Source organism: Neoarius graeffei, chromosome 4 (genome assembly GCF_027579695.1).
Source record: "Neoarius graeffei isolate fNeoGra1 chromosome 4, fNeoGra1.pri, whole genome shotgun sequence".
NCBI lineage: Eukaryota > Metazoa > Chordata > Actinopteri > Siluriformes > Ariidae > Neoarius > Neoarius graeffei.
Window position 1 is genome coordinate 855,815 of NC_083572.1, and position 22,139 is coordinate 877,953.

Sequence of the window (22,139 nt, forward strand, 5' to 3'; positions counted from 1 at the left end):
AAAGGAATACATTTAATGGCGTTCGGTTAAAGGATGTGTGTGTGGGTTGGCCCGGGGGGGGGGGCCCATTCAGAGCATTTTGTCCCGGGCCCAGCCAAAGCTGTCAGCGGCCCTGCACACACACACACACACACACACTCATCATGATGACACACACTTGCACAGATGCAAACTCTTAAAGAAGACACTGTTTCCCAAAATATTATAATTTCCGTGTTCTTTACCCTCCAACCCACTAGGTGGCGATTTACGGTAAAAACTTCTGTGCGTCTGCTAAGGACGCCTTCTTCCTCCTCATGAGGAACATCATCAGGTACAAACACAGGGCACATTTTAATAACATCATCTTACTCCTGTGTCTGTATGTGTGCAATAACTGTGTGTGTGTGTGTGTGTGTGTGTGTGTGTGTGTGTGTGTGTGTGTGTGTGTGTGTCTCAGGGTGGCCGTTTTGGACAAAGTGACTGACTTCCTGTTGTTTCTGGGGAAACTGCTGATTGTAGGGATTGTAGGTGAGCAACTAGTGTATGTCGTGTGTGTGATGATCATGATAGTGTGTGTTTCATGTTAATCAGTGTGTTAAACTGTGTGTTCAGGAATCGGGTCCTTCTTCTTCTTCTCTGGGAGAATAACAGCTGTGGAGGAAGCAGCACCTTCACTCAACTACTACTGGGTTCCTATACTGGTGACACCTACACTCACATATATACATATATATATATATATATACACACACACACTCTCTCTGTCTCTCTCTCTCTCTCTCTCTCACACACACACACACACACACACACACACACACACACACGCTCATTCAAACACACACACACACACACACACACACACACACACACACACACACATTCACACTCTCTCTCACACACACGCTCATTCAAACACTCTCTCTCTCTCTCACACACACACACACACACACACACACACACACACACACACACACACATTCACACTCTCTCTCACACACACATGCTCATTCAAACACTCTCTCACACACACAACACACACAGTTATTTAATCTGTAACTATAAGAGGTTTCATGTTTACTTCAGTTACAGCTGTAAATATTTACTGTGTTACTGATTTAAATCATACAGTTTAATCTTTACAGCACGACGTCCCTCAGCTTTAATGTTCCATCTTTACAAAGTTACATTTTACATCAGAACCTTTTACATCATGATGCCTTCATTACGTCATTACGTCATTGTTGCACTGTTGCACAGGAATGAGCTGCTGTTCCACACAGGAAGTGCTTTTCTTTATTCTTTAGTTCGTAACAAGCATCAGTGTATTATTGCTGATGACATCACAGCAGTGATGATGATGTCACTCCGTGTGTGTGTGTGTGTGTGTGTGTTTCTCTCTCCAGACAGTGGTGTTTGGGACGTATGTAATCGCTCACGGTTTCTTCAGTGTGTATGCGATGTGTGTGGACACGCTGTTCCTCTGCTTCTGTAAGTGTGAAACCGTGTGTGTGTGTGTGTGTGTGTGTGTGCAGGTTTCTCTCCTTTCTGTTCTTAGTCTTTTTCACTTCCACATTGTCTCTGATACTTTTGCTTCAGTGCTAAAATACTTTTCTCTCGGTCTCTCCTCTCCCTCCTTGCCCCGCCCCCTGCTGTCTCTCCTCTCCCTCCTTGCCCCGCCCCCTGCTGTCTCTCCTCTCCCTCCTTGCCCCGCCCCCTGCTGTCTCTCCTCTCCCTCCTTGCCCCGCCCCCTGCTGTCTCTTTGCTCCCTAACCCTGCTAACACTCTGACACTCTGAAGGTGAGGATCTGGAGAGGAACGATGGCTCCACTGAGCGGCCGTACCTCATGTCTCCTGAGCTGCACGACATTTTATCTGTTAGCAAAGTGGTGGAGGAGGAAGAAATGAGAGATGGAGAAGAAGAAGTGACGCTTCAGGAAAATGGAGAGGTACAGCTCAAACAGCAGGAGAGTCTCAAGCAGGAAAACGAAGAAGAAACACCACTAATGCAGGAGACAGTGTTAAAACAGGAAGTAACGCTAACACAGGAAGTGCCACTAAAGCAGGAAGTAACGCTAACACAGGAAGTGCCACTAAAGCAGGAAGTAACGCTAACACAGGAAGTGCCACTAAAGCAGGAAACAGCAGGAATGCAGGAGAAGATGCAGAAGGAAGCAGAGCTCACACAGGATGCTGTAAGAGAAAAGGAGGAAAAAAAACAAACACAAGAAGTAGCATTAACAATGAAAATTCCTCAAAACGCAGTGCAGCAAAACGGAATCCACGAGGACGATGTGCAAGAGACCAACAAGCTGCGAGAAGAAAAACAACTACAAGAAGAAAAAGAAGAACAGCAGGAACTTGAAGAAGCCAAGCCTCAGGAGAACGGTCCTCAGGAGAGCGAGACTCCACTAACGCCTCAGAATGAGTAGCGTGACGTGACGAGGACCAGCGACGTGCTGATGTTTGTATTTATATGATATTAATACTTTTCTGTGTCGTCGGTTGTAAATAAACCTCAGTGCGTCCCATTCTGGATTCCGCTTCACCACGCTAATTAACTTAACTAGCTAAACTAAGCTAACTAATGCTAACTAGCACTACTGAAAGAGTTAAACTGAAAAAAAAGAAACAAAACAAAATCGAAAACCAGCAGTAATTCCACAGCTGTGAGGCAAAACAACGTCATAACCCCAAACACAACAAAAGGCGTATCATGTTTGGACCAATCACAGGTGGGGGGCGGGGTCAGATACACAGTTCCATGAATTTCTCGCTTCTTTTAGCCTTGAAATGTGTGATAAGGAAAATGTTCACTGCAGTCACTCCTCAGTCACAGAGACCTTTCAGTCAGCCATGAGTTTCATGAGGAGTGGAATTCTGGGATTGCTGTTTCCATGGAGACGCTTCCTACCCACTTCTGAATGCAACCTGGTGATAATATTTCCTGCTAAATATCGCGGTGTATTGTAAACATGATAATCTGTGTGTGTGTGGGGGGGGTTTCAGGAATGCAGTAGCAGTTTAGCATTGTGGAATGATTTGATTTGAAAATAATCTACAAATCTGTAAATGTTTACATTGTGGAGCTCGAGTTCGTCCTCCTGACATCACAAACACAGATCAGTGGGGTTTAACCCTCACCCGAGACAAACCTTATACATCATTACACATTAAATATTGGGTTGATGGTCTGCTAAAGCTAACTGACTGAAATTAGCATGTTGTTTAACAAGCTAAACAGAAACTGCTAGCTTGCACATCGCCACCTCACATAAGATGATAGCTAGCTTAGTTACTGCCATGCTAGTTATAAAATAATAAATAAACATAACCTACACAACATCAGGAGGCACAGCTACACCCACTGCCATGACCACCACCTTGGCCACACCCACTACAGTGAATGTGATTGCCTTTTCTCTTTTTCTTCCTCTTTCTCTTTTTTCTATCTTCGTGTTGTTGCTGTGATTTCAGTCAATAAACTGTTTCCTGCTTCAACTCCTCACCTGAGTGCTAATGCTAACATTCTCCTCACTTCCCCCTGCTTTACAGCGGTACAGTCCATCAATTTATAATTGATGCTATTATTATTATTATTATATTTTCTATAATATTAATATTTTATATTGTTTATCATTTATTGTTGCTGTTTGTTTTTGTTACTGTTTGGTTGTTTGTTGTTGTTTGTTTGTTGTTGTTTGCGGTCAGTGGAGGATCTGGAGCGTAACGACGGCTCAGCTGAAAAGCCATACTTCATGAATCAGGATCTGATGAAGTTGCTGAAGAAGAAAAATGTGGCGGTTAAAGCGGCCTGGACTGACCAGTGAGGGGAGAGACATGTCCCCTACACCCTACCTAGTGCACGATAGTGTGCACTGTATGTACAGAGGATATGAGATCGTTACCCCATGTGTTGTGTACAGAAGGTGTGAATTAGCTCACTAAACCCCAAAACAAGTGCACTTCTTAGGGTATAAAGCGTATGTGTGTTTGGCTAAAGTACTGATACTGAACCCTACTGAGTGCCCTAGGGGCCGGATTTACTAACGAACAGTTCACAGAACAAACCGTCTGCTGTCAGGATTTACTGTAAGTTAGTGAGGGAAGGGCGTGGTCACAGGTATTCCTGTGGTGGAATGTTGTGTGAGAATGAATCACACACACAAACTCAGTCCCGGCTTCAACACTGTGACTGACTGCCTTTTTTCCAAACTTGTAAACAGAACCGACCGGTCCAGAACCCATCACTCCGGCAGAACACGATGATTTCAGCACAACAGAACAGTAGAACACAGCCGAGCCGATGGGTGTGACTGAAACAGGAAACTGCTGAATCAGGGGGCTCTAACACGGCGAGGCTTCCAGAACCGCTCAAATTTTTTTATCACAAATCTTGTAAATTTTTGCCAGCATTTCTCAGGAGAATATCATTAATTTTACAGCATGGATAGCGATAACAACAGTGTTCACAGCGAAAGTGAGTTTTACTCCCCTGAGGAAGAAGAAATAAAATAAAACATTTCAGGAGAAAGCTAAAAACCTCTAACTTGCTAACGCCGAGCAAAAACATGGCTGAATCCTGAATGACTCCTATTTGTATAAATAGGGGACTACAACCCCGATTCCAAAAAAGTTGGGACAAAGTACAAATTGTAAATAAAAACGGAATGCAATAATTTACAAATCTCAAAAACTGATATTTTATTCACAATAGAACATAGACAACATATCAAATGTCGAAAGTGAGACATTTTGAAATTTCATGCCAAATATTGGCTCATTTGAAATTTCATGACAGCAACACATCTCAAAAAAGTTGGGACAGGGGCAATAAGAGGCTGGAAAAGTTAAAGGTACAAAAAAGGAACAGCTGGAGGACCAAATTGCAACTCATTAGGTCAATTGGCAATAGGTCATTAACATGACTGGGTATAAAAAGAGCATCTTGGAGTGGCAGCGGCTCTCAGAAGTAAAGATGGGAAGAGGATCACCAATCCCCCTAATTCTGCGCCGACAAACAGTGGAGCAATATCAGAAAGGAGTTCGACAGTGTAAAATTGCAAAGAGTTTGAACATATCATCATCTACAGTGCATAATATCATCAAAAGATTCAGAGAATCTGGAAGAATCTCTGTGCGTAAGGGTCAAGGCTGGAAAACCATACTGGGTGCCCGTGATCTTCGGGCCCTTAGACGGCACTGCATCACATACAGGCATGCTTTTGTATTGGAAATCACAAAATGGGCTCAGGAATATTTCCAGAGAACATTATCTGTGAACACAATTCACCGTGCCATCCGCCGTTGCCAGCTAAAACTCTATAGTTCAAAGAAGAAGCCGTATCTAAACATGATCCAGAAGCGCAGACGTCTTCTCTGGGCCAAGGCTCATTTAAAATGGACTGTGGCAAAGTGGAAAACTGTTCTGTGGTCAGACGAATCAAAATTTGAAGTTCTTTATGGAAATCAGGGACGCCGTGTCATTCGGACTAAAGAGGAGAAGGACGACCCAAGTTGTTATCGGCGCTCAGTTCAGAAGCCTGCATCTCTGATGATATGGGGTTGCATTAGTGCGTGTGGCATGGGCAGCTTACACATCTGGAAAGACCCCATCAATGCTGAAAGGTATATCCAGGTTCTAGAGCAACATATGCTCCCATCCAGACGACGTCTCTTTCAGGGAAGACCTTGCATTTTCCAACATGACAATGTCAAACCACATACTGCATCAATTACAGCATCATGGCTGCGTAGAAGAAGGGTCCGGGTACTGAACTGGCCAGCCTGCAGTCCAGATCTTTCACCCATAGAAAACATTTGGCGCATCATAAAACGGAAGATACGACAAAAAAGACCTAAGACAGTTGAGCAACTAGAATCCTACATTAGACAAGAATGGGTTAACATTCCTATCCCTAAACTTGAGCAACTTGTCTCCTCAGTCCCCAGACGTTTACAGACTGTTGTAAAGAGAAAAGGGGATGTCTCACAGTGGGAAACATGGCCTTGTCCCAACTTTTTTGAGATGTGTTGTTGTCATGAAATTTAAAATCACCTAATTTTTCTCTTTAAATGATACATTTTCTCAGTTTAAACATTTGATATGTCATCTATGTTCTATTCTGAATAAAATATGGAATTTTGAAACTTCCACATCATTGCATCCCGTTTTTATTTACAATTTGTACTTTGTCCCAACTTTTTTGGAATCGGGGTTGTACATAGGTGGCAAAATGTAGTTTTTTCCTGCCATGGAAGTGCACTTGTATACCGAGGAGGAAGCAATTTGCATTACAGCCATGAATGAGGATTCCAAATGGCGGCTTGGCTCGGTTTTCCCTTTTGGGCACTCTCGTTTTCTGTTAGAATTTGGTAAAGAAAAAAATAAAGATATTATTTACCAGCTTAAGGTCGGTCTGTATGGTGAGATACTAGTATCGTGACCTCGGCCTTGAATACTGACCTCCACCCAGAGGGCCTCGCTCAGTACTTTCAAGACCTCGGTCACGGTATTTCACCATACGGACCGACCTTAAGCTGGTAAATAACATATATATGGCGTTTTGTTTTAGTTTAATATGGGTTTTTTTTGTTTCTGATCTGAATTTATTTTAGTTTTGAACTTTTATCACAGTTTTGTAAATTTTGTATGTAAACTGTATTATGTAATTACTTTTATTCTTCACTTTGTTCATTTTAATCAGAAATACTGTAGAATATGAGCAGAATTAAATGATGTTTGTTGGGAAAAGGTCAAACAACAAGAGAAATATAAATAAAGTCCAGAAACATTTTAAACCTCAACACTGTGTTTTTATTTCATTCCTGTTTTATTATCCGAATTAAAAAAAAAAAACCTCAAACATTTTTGTGCTCGTTTCTTTTCTTCCCAAACTACAAGTGGGCGGTGCTTAGAGGCTCAGGCCACGCCCTTTAAAATGTGTCTGGGTTGCTAAGCAACGCGCGCTGAGTTCCTCAAACACACAGAGAGTAAAGCTGAGAGTCCGAGAGGAAAAACACAAATAATCCGAGTTTTATTAAAATGGCAGCGACTTTCAGCTCAAAGAGCATCAGAGCTCCGATTCAGGAGCAAATCTCAGAGTTACAGAGAAAAATACAGCTGCTGGGTGAGTAAATCACCACACACACACACACACACACACACACAACATCTACACACACACACATCTACACACACACACAACATCTACACACACACACACACAACATCTACACACACACACAATCTACACACACACACACACACACACACATCTACACACACACACATCTACACACACACACACAACATCTACACACACACACACACACAACATCTACACACACACACACACAACATCTACACGCACACACATCTACACACACATACACACACACACACACATCTACACACACACACATCTACACAAACACACACAACATCTACACACACACAACATCTACACACACACACACACACACACACACACACACACACACAACATCTACACGCACACACACACACACAACATCTACACACACATACACACACACACACACACATCTACACACACACACATCTACACAAACACACAACATCTACACACACACAACATCTACACACACACACACACACACACACAACATCTACACACACACACACACACACAACATCTACACACACGCACATCTACACACACACACACACACACACATCTACACACACACACATCTACACACACACACACAACATCTACACACACACATCTACACACACACACAACATCTACACACACACACATCTACACACACACACAACATCTACACACACACACATCTACACACACACACACACAACATCTACACACACACACAACATCTACACGCACACACAACATCTACACACACATACACACACACACATCTACACACACACACACACACACACACACAACATCTACACACACACACACACACACACACACACACAACATCTACACGCACACACAACATCTACACACACATACACACACACACACATCTACACACACACACACACACACACATCTACACGCACACACAACATCTACACACATACACACACACACACATCTACACACACACACACACATCTACACACACACACACACACACACAACATCTACACGCACACACAACATCTACACACACATACACACACACACATCTACACACACACACACACACACACACACACACACACACACACAACATCTACACGCACACACATCTACACACACATACACACACACACACATCTACACACACACACACACAACATCTACATGCACACACACAACATCTACACACACACACAACATCTACACGCACACACACACACCCACGTACACACACACACATCTACACGCACACACACATACACACACATCTACACACACACACATCTACACACACCCACATACACACATACACACACACAACATCTACACACACAACATCTACACACACACATACACACACACAACATCTACACACACATACACACACAACATCTATACACACATACTGTACACACACAACATCTACACACACACACACACAAAACATCTACACACATCTCACGACAGAAACTGTGATCATCAACATGGACAGTCCAAAACCTGAATGTCGGTATTAAAAATAAAAGATAAACAGAATTAGAGCCACAGCTCGGTGTTTTGATTGAAATATTTTTAGGATAATGTGTATAAATACATTATATATTTATAATAAAGTGTAAATAGCTCATGAAATTCTATGAGATCATAACTGAGTGATTTATAGCTGGAGCTCTAAGCTGTAAAATAGCTAAGTTTATATTTCTATTGTCTATAAATCCATTACTGCTCACTACACCCTATCTCACGCACTTCAGTTCTAACAGAGAGTAATTTGGGATTGTCTACAACTTCTCACTACAAAGAGGAGTGAAATAATGTTCACTACATCCTTCATAGTGCACTTTATATCCATTTGGAGTTGTTGTGGATTCAATAAGATTAAAAAAAATTATTAAGCCCTCATATGGAAATGAAAGTTTTTGAGCAGTCAGACATGGGAGAGAAATATAAATACAAACGTATATAATGTGAGTGTGAGGAGAATAAAGGCTGTAGTGCAGTAACAGGATAATCAGAACAAAGTACAACATACAGAAACATTTGCAGGGTTTCACAGCAACACAATGAAACCAAACAGGTGTGTGTGTGTGTGTGTGTATGGTTGGTTGGTTAGTTCTTCCCCCTAAAGATCTGGAGTTTATTAACCCTCATGTCTACATCCAGTATTTATTCACATCAATATTTTCGTTATTTTGTTGATTTTTTTGTTTCTATTTTATTGTATAATAATTTATTTTATTCAAGTCCTTTTTTATGTAAATATAAAATATATAAGATATTAAATTTTAAACATGTTAAGTCTTCTATTTTATATTCTATTTTATATGATGTATTATATTTTGTATTATATTTTAGGTTATTATTTCAAAATTTTCTATTTTATCTTTGTGTAAATAAGTTTTTAAAAGGCCTATATTATTATTAGTAGTAGTTCTTTATTTGTTATGATGTGATGACATGTTGTTCCCGTGTGTGTCCACTAGAGGGAGACAGAAGCGCGCAGTATGAGAGCTCCCAGAGTTTAATGAAGAAGAACAGAGAGAAAATCCTTCAGCTCAGACAGGAGAATAAACTCCTACACCGGAAACTGGCCGAGGAGCTTGCTGTAAGGACACGGCCATTTTACTATTACTATTATTATTAGTAGCAGCAGTCCAACACCAAACAATTCATGATGCGCGTGCGCACACACACACACACACACACACACACTGATCTGTGTGATCAGGTTTTGACTCTGTGTTGAATGTGTGTGTGTGTGTGTGTGTGTGTGTGTGTGTGCAGGGAGATGAGCACATCATCAGGGAAGCCTTTCAGTCCCACAGCAGAGAGAAGGCTGCCTACAGGAACATGTCTGGGAAGGTCAGGACACACACACAGATTAAACTGTGTAATTGTTGTAATTCATATTCATTCTCAGAACAGTAGAGAGAAAAAATGTAAAATGAAATGTAAAAGATCCTGTAACACACATCTACAGTCTGTAGTTCATCCCTCCATCATCTCCAGCACTGATCCCTCAGGGTCCAGGCAGAGCTGGAGCCAATCCCAGCTGACTCTGGGTGAGAGGCGGGGTTCACTCTGGGCGGGACTCCAGTCTAGCACAGGACTAATACACACAGATGAACAACCATCTCACGCACACACACACACACACACACACCTGTGGGGGATTTAGAATAACCAGTTTACTGAATCCACATGTGTTTGGACTGTGAGAGGAAACCAAAGATCTGGAGGAAACCCACACAGACACAAGGAGAGAACATGAGAACTCCACGCATAAAGACCCCCGTCAGCCATGAGGGTCGAACCCACAACCTTCTTACTGTGACAGTGATAAACACTGCACCACTGTGCCACGCCCAGTCTGTAGTCTTTAGTCTTTATTGGTGTGTTACAGTTTTACAGTTTCCGGGTTTGAACCCAGCAGCCGGCGAGGGCCTTTCTGTGTGGAGTTTGCATGTTCTCCCCGTGTCTGCGTGGGTTTCCTCCGGGTGCTCCGGTTTCCCCCACAATCCAAAGACATGCAGTTAGGTTGACGTGGGGCAGCCTTGGGCTGAGGTGCCCTTGAGCGAGGTACCGAACCCCTGACTGCTCCCCAGGCGCTGTAGTGTGGCTGCCCACTGCTCTGTGTGTGTGTGTGTGTGTGTGTGTTCACTGCTTCAGATGGGTTAAATGCAGAGGATGAATTTCACTGTGCTTGAAGTGTGCATGTGACGAATAAAGGTTTCTTGGTTTTACAGTGAATCTGTTACCATGGTAACACTCATGTCAGAGTCATTCTGCAGAACCCTGTTGACCGTACACACCCTCACGCAGACATGGTACAGTCTGGCTGAACCACTTCTACAGAGAAATACGTCAAATACAACAAATACATCAGTGTAACTGCAACATGTCCATCACTGCAGTATGGAAATCACATACAATAAACATACACACACCAGCTCTGTGTGTGTGTGTGTGTGTGTGTGTAGGCGGTGGTGCAGATCCTGGAACAGAAAGTGTATGATAAAGTGAAGAAGCTAAATGCACTGAAGCACGTGATGAACACACAGCGCCACCGTCTGGAAGAACTGAACACTGAGTACAGCAATATGAGCGCAACCAGACCCAACCTGCTGCCTGACGGGGCCGCCATGGTAACACACACACACACACACACACACACACACAGAGTCATGGTACTGTGTTTAGAACTGATGTTCCTCTTCCACAGAATGAAGAGGACTTTACTGATGTTCAGGCTCAAAAGGTCTTTTCTTCTGCCCCACCCCCATTACTCATCACACCCCACTATGCCCCTCCCACTATTTATTTTCTTCATCTTGTCAGTCAAAATGTCCTTGTATTTCCATGTTGGTGTGTATCTTTGGGGTGAATAATTGGTGTGTGTGTGTGTGTGTTGAGCAGAACTTGCGTATTTTGGAGAACCGATTAGAAAAAGCTCAGCTGAAATGTCAGGAGGCCGAACACATCATGAAGAGCTACAAAAAACTAAAGGAGCATCTGCAGGTAACACACACACACACACACACACACACACACACACACACATCAAGACACTTTGTTTATATTTATAAAATACAGTTAATTTGGTCAGTAAAACTATTGAAAATCTTTTCTTTGCATTTTGGGAAATATCTCAACTTTTCTGCAAATGGGGTTTTATATATATATATATATATATATATATATATATATATATATATATATATATATATGTGTGTGTGTGTGTGTGTGTGTTAGGAGGAGAGTCTGACGTTCCAGTCTCAGTTAGATGAGTTGGAGTGTGAAATTATTCAACAGAAACAGGAGCTCAGAGATCTGCAGGAAATGAACAACAAAGCACACCAGGCCAAAGATGCAGCCAAGGTACTTACACACACACACACACACACACACACACACACACACACACACTTCAGGAATGCTGGTGTATAATGTTTTGAATAATGTGTGATTTAAAGACCATCTCTTCATGATTATGATAGTGTGTGTGTGTGTGTGTGTGTGTGTGTGTGTGTAGGCGGAGCTACAGCGTCAGGAGTTGATGATGTACAGTGAGAGGAGAGAGAGAGAACTCACCCTGAACCATTACAAAAAGCAAGCAGAGGGACAAAAAGCACAAACTGACCGGGGGGACCGCCGAGTGAGTCACAACTACACACAACTGTACACTACTGTACACAATTACACACTACTGTACACAGCTACACACTACTGTACACAACTACACACTACTGTACACAGCTACACACTACTTCACACAATTACACACTACTGTACACAGCTACACACTACTGTACACAATTACACACTACTTCACACAATTACACACTACTGTACACAGCTACACACTACTGTACACAATTACACACTACTGTACTCAGCTACACACTACTGTACACAATTACACTACTGTACACAGCTACACACTACTGTACACAGCTACGCACTACTGTACACAATTACACACTACTGTACACAATTACACACTACTGTACATAATTACACACTACTGTACACAGCTACACACTACTGTACACAGCTACACACTACTGTACACAATTACACACTACTGTACACAGCTACACACTACTGTACACAATTATACACTACTGTACACAGCTACACTACACAATTACACACTACTGTTCACAGCTACACACTACTGTACACAATTATACACTACTGTTCACAGCTACACACTACTGTACATAATTACACACTACTGTACACAGCTACACACTACTGTACACAGCTACACACTACTGTACACAATTACACACTACTTCACACAATTACACACTACTGTACACAGCTACACACTACTGTACACAATTACACACTACTGTACACAACTACACACTACTTCACACAATTACACACTACTGTACACAGCTACACACTACTGTACACAATTACACACTACTTCACACAATTACACACTACTGTACACAGCTACACACTACTGTACACAATTACACACTACTTCACACAATTACACACTACTGTACACAGCTACACACTACTGTACACAATTACACACTACTGTACACAACTACACACTACTTCACACAATTACACACTACTGTACACAGCTACACACTACACAATTACACACTACTGTACACATCTACACACTACTGTACACAATTACACACTACTGTACACAGCTACACACTACTGTACACAATTACACACTACTGTACACAGCTACACACTACACAATTACACACTACTGTACACAGCTACACACTACTGTGCACAATTATACACTACTGTACACAGCTACACACTACTGTACACAATTACGCACTACTGTACACAGCTACACACTACACAATTACACACTACTGTACACAGCTACACACTACTGTACACAATTACACTACTGTACACAGCTACACACTACTGTGCACAATTACACACTACTGTACACAGCTACACACTACTGTACACAATTACACTACTGTACACAGCTACACACTACTGTACACAATTACACTACTGTACACAGCTACACACTACTGTACACAATTACACACTACTGTACACAGCTACACACTACACAATTACACACTACTGTACACAGCTACACACTACTGTACACAGCTACATACTATTGTACACAATTACACTACTGTACACAATTACACTACTGTACACAGCTACACACTACTGTGCACTACTGTACACAGCTACACACTACTGTACACAGCTACACACTACTGTACACAATTACACTACTGTACACAGCTACACACTACTGTACACAGCTACACACTACTGTACACAATTACACTACTGTACACAGCTACACACTACTGTACACAATTACACTACTGTACACAGCTACACACTACTGTACACAATTACACACTACTGTACACAGCTACACACTACACAATTACACACTACTGTACACAGCTACACACTACTGTACACAGCTACATACTATTGTACACAATTACACTACTGTACACAATTACACACTACTGTACACAATTACACTACTGTACACAGCTACACTACTGTGCACTACTGTACACAGCTACACACTACTGTACACAATTACACACTACTGTACACAGCTACACACTACTGTACACAATTACACACCACTATACACAGCTACACACTACACAATTACACACTACTGTACACAGCTACACACTACTGTACACAATTACACTACTGTACACAGCTACACACTACTGTACACAATTACACACTACTGTAGACAGCTACACACTATTGTACACAATTACACACTACTGTACACAGCTACACACTACTGTACACAATTACACACTACTGTACACACCTACGCACTACTGTACACAATTACACACTACTGTAGACAGCTACACACTATTGTACACAATTACACACTACTGTACACAGCTACACACTACTGTACACAATTACACACTACTGTAGACAGCTACACACTATTGTACACAATTACACACTACTGTACACAGCTACACACTACTGTACACAATTACACACTACTGTACACAGCTACACACTACACAATTACACACTACTGTACACAGCTACACACTACTGTACACAGCTACATACTATTGTACACAATTACACTACTGTACACAATTACACTACTGTACACAGCTACACACTACTGTGCACTACTGTACACAGCTACACACTACTGTACACAGCTACACACTACTGTACACAATTACACTACTGTACACAGCTACACACTACTGTACACAGCTACACACTACTGTACACAATTACACTACTGTACACAGCTACACACTACTGTACACAATTACACTACTGTACACAGCTACACACTACTGTACACAATTACAAACTACTGTACACAGCTACACACTACACAATTACACACTACTGTACACAGCTACACACTACTGTACACAGCTACATACTATTGTACACAATTACACTACTGTACACAATTACACACTACTGTACACAATTACACTACTGTACACAGCTACACTACTGTGCACTACTGTACACAGCTACACACTACTGTACACAATTACACACTACTGTACACAGCTACACACTACTGTACACAATTACACACCACTATACACAGCTACACACTACACAATTACACACTACTGTACACAGCTACACACTACTGTACACAATTACACTACTGTACACAGCTACACACTACTGTACACAATTACACACTACTGTAGACAGCTACACACTATTGTACACAATTACACACTACTGTACACAGCTACACACTACTGTACACAATTACACACTACTGTACACACCTACGCACTACTGTACACAATTACACACTACTGTACATAATTACACACTACTGTACACAGCTACACACTACTGTACACAATTACACACTATTGTACACAGCTACACTACTGTACACAGCTACACACTACCGTACACAGCTACACACTACTGTACACAATTACACACTACTGTACACAACTACGCACTACTGTACACAATTACACACTACTGTACACAATTACACACTACTGTACACAGCTACACACTACTGTACACAGCTACACACTACTGTACACAATTACACACTATTGTACACAGCTACACTACTGTACACAGCTACACACTACTTTACACAATTACACACTACTGTACACAATTACACACTACTGTACACACCTACGCACTACTGTACACAATTACACACTACTGTACACAATTACACACTACTGTACACAGCTACACACTACTGTACACAGCTACACACTACTGTACACAATTACACACTACTGTACACAGCTACACACTACTGTACACAATTACACACTACTTCACACAATTACACACTACTGTACACAGCTACACACTACTGTACACAATTACACACTACTGTACACAACTACACACTACTTCACACAATTACACACTACTGTACACAGCTACACACTACTGTACACAATTACACACTACTTCACACAATTACACACTACTGTACACAGCTACACACTACTGTACACAATTACACACTACTTCACACAATTACACACTACTGTACACAGCTACACACTACTGTACACAATTACACACTACTGTACACAACTACACACTACTTCACACAATTACACACTACTGTACACAATTACACACTACACAATTACACACTACTGTACACATCTACACACCACTGTACACAATTACACACTACTGTACACAATTACACACTACTGTACACAGCTATACACTACTGTACACAATTACACACTACTGTACAAACTATACACAACTGTACACTACTGTACAGAATTACACACTACTGTACACAATTACACACTACTGTACTCAGCTACACACTACTGTACACAGCTACACACTACTGTACACAATTACACACTACTGTACACAGCTACACACTACTGTACACAGCTACACACTACTGTACACAATTACACTACTGTACACAATTACACACTACTGTACACAGCTACACACTACTGTACACAATTACACACTACTGTACATAGCTACACACTACTGTACACAGCTACACACTACACAATTACACACTACTGTACACAGCTACACACTACTGTGCACAATTATACACTACTGTACACAGCTACACACTACACAATTACACACTACTGTACACAGCTACACACTACTGTACACAATTACACTACTGTACACAGCTACACACTACTGTACACAATTACACACTACTGTAGACAGCTACACACTACTGTACACAGCTACACACTACTGTACACAGCTACACACTACTGTACACAGCTACACACTACACAATTACACTACTGTACACAATTACACACTACTGTACACAGCTACACACTACACAATTACACACTACTGTACACAGCTACACACTACTGTACACAGCTACACACTACTGTACACAATTACACTACTGTACACAATTACACACTACTGTACACAGCTACACACTACTGTACACAATTACACACTACTGTACACAGCTACACACTACACAATTACACACTACTGTACACAGCTACACACTACTGTGCACAATTATACACTACTGTACACAGCTACACACTACTGTACACAATTACACACTACTGTACACAGCTACACACTACACAATTACACACTACTGTACACAGCTACACACTACTGTACACAATTACACTACTGTACACAGCTACACACTACTGTGCACAATTACACACTACTGTACACAGCTACACACTACTGTACACAATTACACTACTGTACACAGCTACACACTACTGTACACAGCTACATACTATTGTACACAATTACACTACTGTACACAATTACACACTACTGTACACAATTACACTACTGTACACAGCTACACACTACTGTGCACTACTGTACACAGCTACACACTACTGTACACAATTACACACTACTGTACACAGCTACACACTACTGTACACAATTCAAAACTACTGTACACAGCTACACACTACTGTACACAGCTACACACTACTGTACACAATTACACACTACTGTACACAGCTACACACTACTGTACACAGCTACACACTACTGTACACAATTACCCACTACTGTACACAGCTACACACTACTGTACACAGCTACACACTACTGTACACAATTACACTACTGTACACAGCTACACACTACTGTACACAGCTACACACTACTGTACACAATTACACTACTGTACACAGCTACACACTACTGTACACAATTACACTACTGTACACAGCTACACACTACTGTACACAATTACACACTACTGTACACAGCTACACACTACACAATTACACACTACTGTACACAGCTACACACTACTGTACACAGCTACATACTATTGTACACAATTACACTACTGTACACAATTACACACTACTGTACACAATTACACTACTGTACACAGCTACACACTACTGTGCACTACTGTACACAGCTACACACTACTGTACACAGCTACACACTACTGTACACAATTACACACCACTATACACAGCTACACACTACACAATTACACACTACTGTACACAGCTACACACTACTGTACACAATTACACTACTGTACACAGCTACACACTACTGTACACAATTACACACTACTGTAGACAGCTACACACTATTGTACACAATTACACACTACTGTACACAGCTACACACTACTGTACACAATTACACACTACTGTACACACCTACGCACTACTGTACACAATTACACACTACTGTACACAATTACACACTACTGTACATAATTACACACTACTGTACACAGCTACACACTACTGTACACAATTACACACTATTGTACACAGCTACACACTACTGTACACAATTACACACTACTGTACACAATTACACACTACTGTACACAATTACACACTACTGTACACAATTACACACTACTATACACAGCTACACACTACACAATTACACACTACTGTACACAGCTACACACTACTGTACACAATTACACACTACTGCACACAGCTACACACTACTGTATACAATTACACACTACTGTTCACAGCTACACACTAATGTACACAATTACACACTACTGTACACAACTACACACTACTGTACACAGCTACACACTACTGTACACAATTACACACTACTGTACACAATTACACACTACTATACACAGCTACACACTACACAATTACACACTACTGTACACAGCTACACACTACTGTACACAATTACACACTACTGCACACAGCTACACACTACTGTATACAATTACACACTACTGTTCACAGCTACACACTAATGTACACAATTACACACTACTGTACACAACTACACACTACTGTACACAACTACACACTACTTCACACAATTACACACTACTGTACACAATTATACACTACTGTACACAGCTACACACTACTGTACACAATTACACACTACTGTACACAGCTACACACTACTGTACACAACTACACACTACTGTACACAATTACACACTATTGTACACAGCTACACACTACTGTACACAATTATACACTACTGTACACAGCTACACACTACTGTACACAGCTACACACTACACAATTACACACTACTGTACTCAGCTACACACTACTGTACACAATTACACTACTGTACACAGCTACACACTACTGTACACAGCTACACACTACTGTACACAGCTACGCACTACTGTACACAATTACACACTACTGTACATAATTACACACTACTGTACACAGCTACACACTACTGTACACAGCTACACACTACTGTACACAATTACACACTACTGTACACAGCTACACACTACTGTACACAATTATACACTACTGTACACAGCTACACTACACAATTACACACTACTGTTCACAGCTACACACTACTGTACACAATTATACACTACTGTTCACAGCTACACACTACTGTACATAATTACACACTACTGTACACAGCTACACACTACTGTACACAATTACACACTACTGTACACAGCTACACACTACTGTACACAATTAAACACTACTGTACACAGCTACACTACACAATTACACACTACTGTTCACAGCTACACACTACTGTACACAATTATACACTACTGTACACAGCTACACACTACTGTACACAATTACACACTACTGTACACAACTACACACTACTGTACACAACTACACACTACTTCACACAATTACACACTACTGTACACAATTATACACTACTGTACACAGCTACACACTACTGCACACAGCTACACACTACTGTACACAGCTACACACTACTGTACACAATTACACACTACTGTACACAGCTACACACTACTGTACACAATTATACACTACTGTACACAGCTACACACTACTGTACACAATTATACACTACTGTACACAGCTACACACTACTGTACACAGCTACACACTACACAATTACACACTACTGTACTCAGCTACACACTACTGTACACAATTACACTACTGTACACAGCTACACACTACTGTACACAATTACACACTACTGTACACAGCTACACACTACTGTACACAATTACACACTACTGTACACAGCTACACACTACTGTACACAGCTACATACTATTGTACACAATTACACACTACTGTACACAGCTACACACTACTGTACACAATTACACACTACTGTACACAGCTACACACTACTGTACACAGCTACACTACACAATTACACACTATTGTACACAGCTACACACTACTGTACACAATTACACACTACTGTACACAGCTACACACTACACAATTACACACTACTGTACACACCTACGCACTACTGTACACAGCTACACACTACTGTACACAATTACACTACTGTACACAATTACACACTACTGTACACAGCTACACACTACTGTACACAGCTACACACTACTGTACACAATTACACACTACTGTACACAGCTACACACTACACAATTACACACTACTGTACACAGCTACACACTACTGTGCACAATTATACACTACTGTACACAGCTACACACTACTGTACACAATTACACACTACAGTACACAGCTACACACTACACAATTACACACTACTGTACACAGCTACACACTACTGTACACAATTACACTACTGTACACAGCTACACACTACTGTGCACAATTACACACTACTGTACACAGCTACACACTACTGTACACAATTACACTACTGTACACAGCTACACACTACTGTACACAATTACACTACTGTACACAGCTACACACTACTGTACACAATTACACACTACTGTACACAGCTACACACTACACAATTACACACTACTGTACACAGCTACACACTACTGTACACAGCTACATACTATTGTACACAATTACACTACTGTACACAATTACACACTACTGTACACAATTACACTACTGTACACAGCTACACACTACTGTGCACTACTGTACACAGCTACACACTACTGTACACAGCTACACACTACTGTACACAGCTACACACTACTGTACACAATTACACACTACTGTACACAGCTACACACTACTGTACACAGCTACACACTACTGTACACAATTACACACTACTGTACACAGCTACACACTACTGTACACAGCTACACACTACTGTACACAATTACACTACTGTACACAGCTACACACTACTGTACACAGCTACACACTACTGTACACAATTACACTACTGTACACAGCTACACACTACTGTACACAATTACACTACTGTACACAGCTACACACTGCTGTACACAATTACACACTACTGTACACAGCTACACACTACACAATTACACACTACTGTACACAGCTACATACTATTGTACACAATTACACTACGGTACACAATTACACACTACTGTACACAATTACACTACTGTACACAGCTACACTCTACTGTGCACTACTGTACACAGCTACACACTACTGTACACAATTACACACTACTGTACACAGCTACACACTACTGTACACAATTACACACCACTATACACAGCTACACACTACACAATTACACACTACTGTACACAGCTACACACTACTGTACACAATTACACTACTGTACACAGCTACACACTACTGTACACAATTACACACTACTGTAGACAGCTACACACTATTGTACACAATTACACACTACTGTACACAGCTACACACTACTGTACACAAGTACACACTACTGTACACACCTACCCACTACTGTACACAATTACACACTACTGTAGACAGCTACACACTATTGTACACAATTACACACTACTGTACACAGCTACACACTACTGTACACAATTACACACTACTGTAGACAGCTACACACTATTGTACACAATTACACACTACTGTACACAGCTACACACTACTGTACACAATTACACACTACTGTACACACCTACGCACTACTGTACACAATTACACACTACTGTACACAATTACACACTACTGTACATAATTACACACTACTGTACACAGCTACACACTACTGTACACAATTACACACTATTGTACACAGCTACACACTACTGTACACAATTAC

At 41.1% G+C, this 22,139-nt stretch overlaps 2 protein-coding genes across 5 annotated transcripts in view; both read left to right on the top strand.

The window, feature by feature from the left end:
* Positions 1-4,713, top strand: part of slc44a2 (solute carrier family 44 member 2) — a 21,084-nt gene extending 16,371 nt beyond the window's left edge. The window contains exons 18-22 of one of the 4 annotated variants that reach the window (XM_060918533.1): positions 240-313; positions 440-510; positions 595-683; positions 1,386-1,470; positions 3,691-4,713. In XM_060918533.1, coding sequence (XP_060774516.1) covers positions 240-313; positions 440-510; positions 595-683; positions 1,386-1,470; positions 3,691-3,809 — 438 coding nt within the window. In that variant the 3' untranslated portion in view covers positions 3,810-4,713. Of the gene's footprint in view, positions 1-239; positions 314-439; positions 511-594; positions 684-1,110; positions 1,478-1,779; positions 3,667-3,690 lie in introns of those variants that run through there. The other 3 variants (XM_060918532.1, XM_060918534.1, XM_060918535.1) reach the window with 3 other exon arrangements.
* A 2,311-nt stretch (positions 4,714-7,024) lies between these two features.
* odad3 (outer dynein arm docking complex subunit 3) overlaps positions 7,025-22,139 on the top strand; it is a 32,343-nt gene continuing 17,228 nt past the window's right edge. Inside the window, exons 1-8 of the mRNA XM_060918055.1 lie at positions 7,025-7,109; positions 9,626-9,747; positions 9,927-10,004; positions 11,123-11,287; positions 11,365-11,400; positions 11,559-11,660; positions 11,895-12,020; positions 12,175-12,297. Of these exons, the coding sequence (XP_060774038.1) occupies positions 7,025-7,109; positions 9,626-9,747; positions 9,927-10,004; positions 11,123-11,287; positions 11,365-11,400; positions 11,559-11,660; positions 11,895-12,020; positions 12,175-12,297 (837 nt within the window). The remainder of the gene's footprint in view (positions 7,110-9,625; positions 9,748-9,926; positions 10,005-11,122; positions 11,288-11,364; positions 11,401-11,558; positions 11,661-11,894; positions 12,021-12,174; positions 12,298-22,139) is intronic.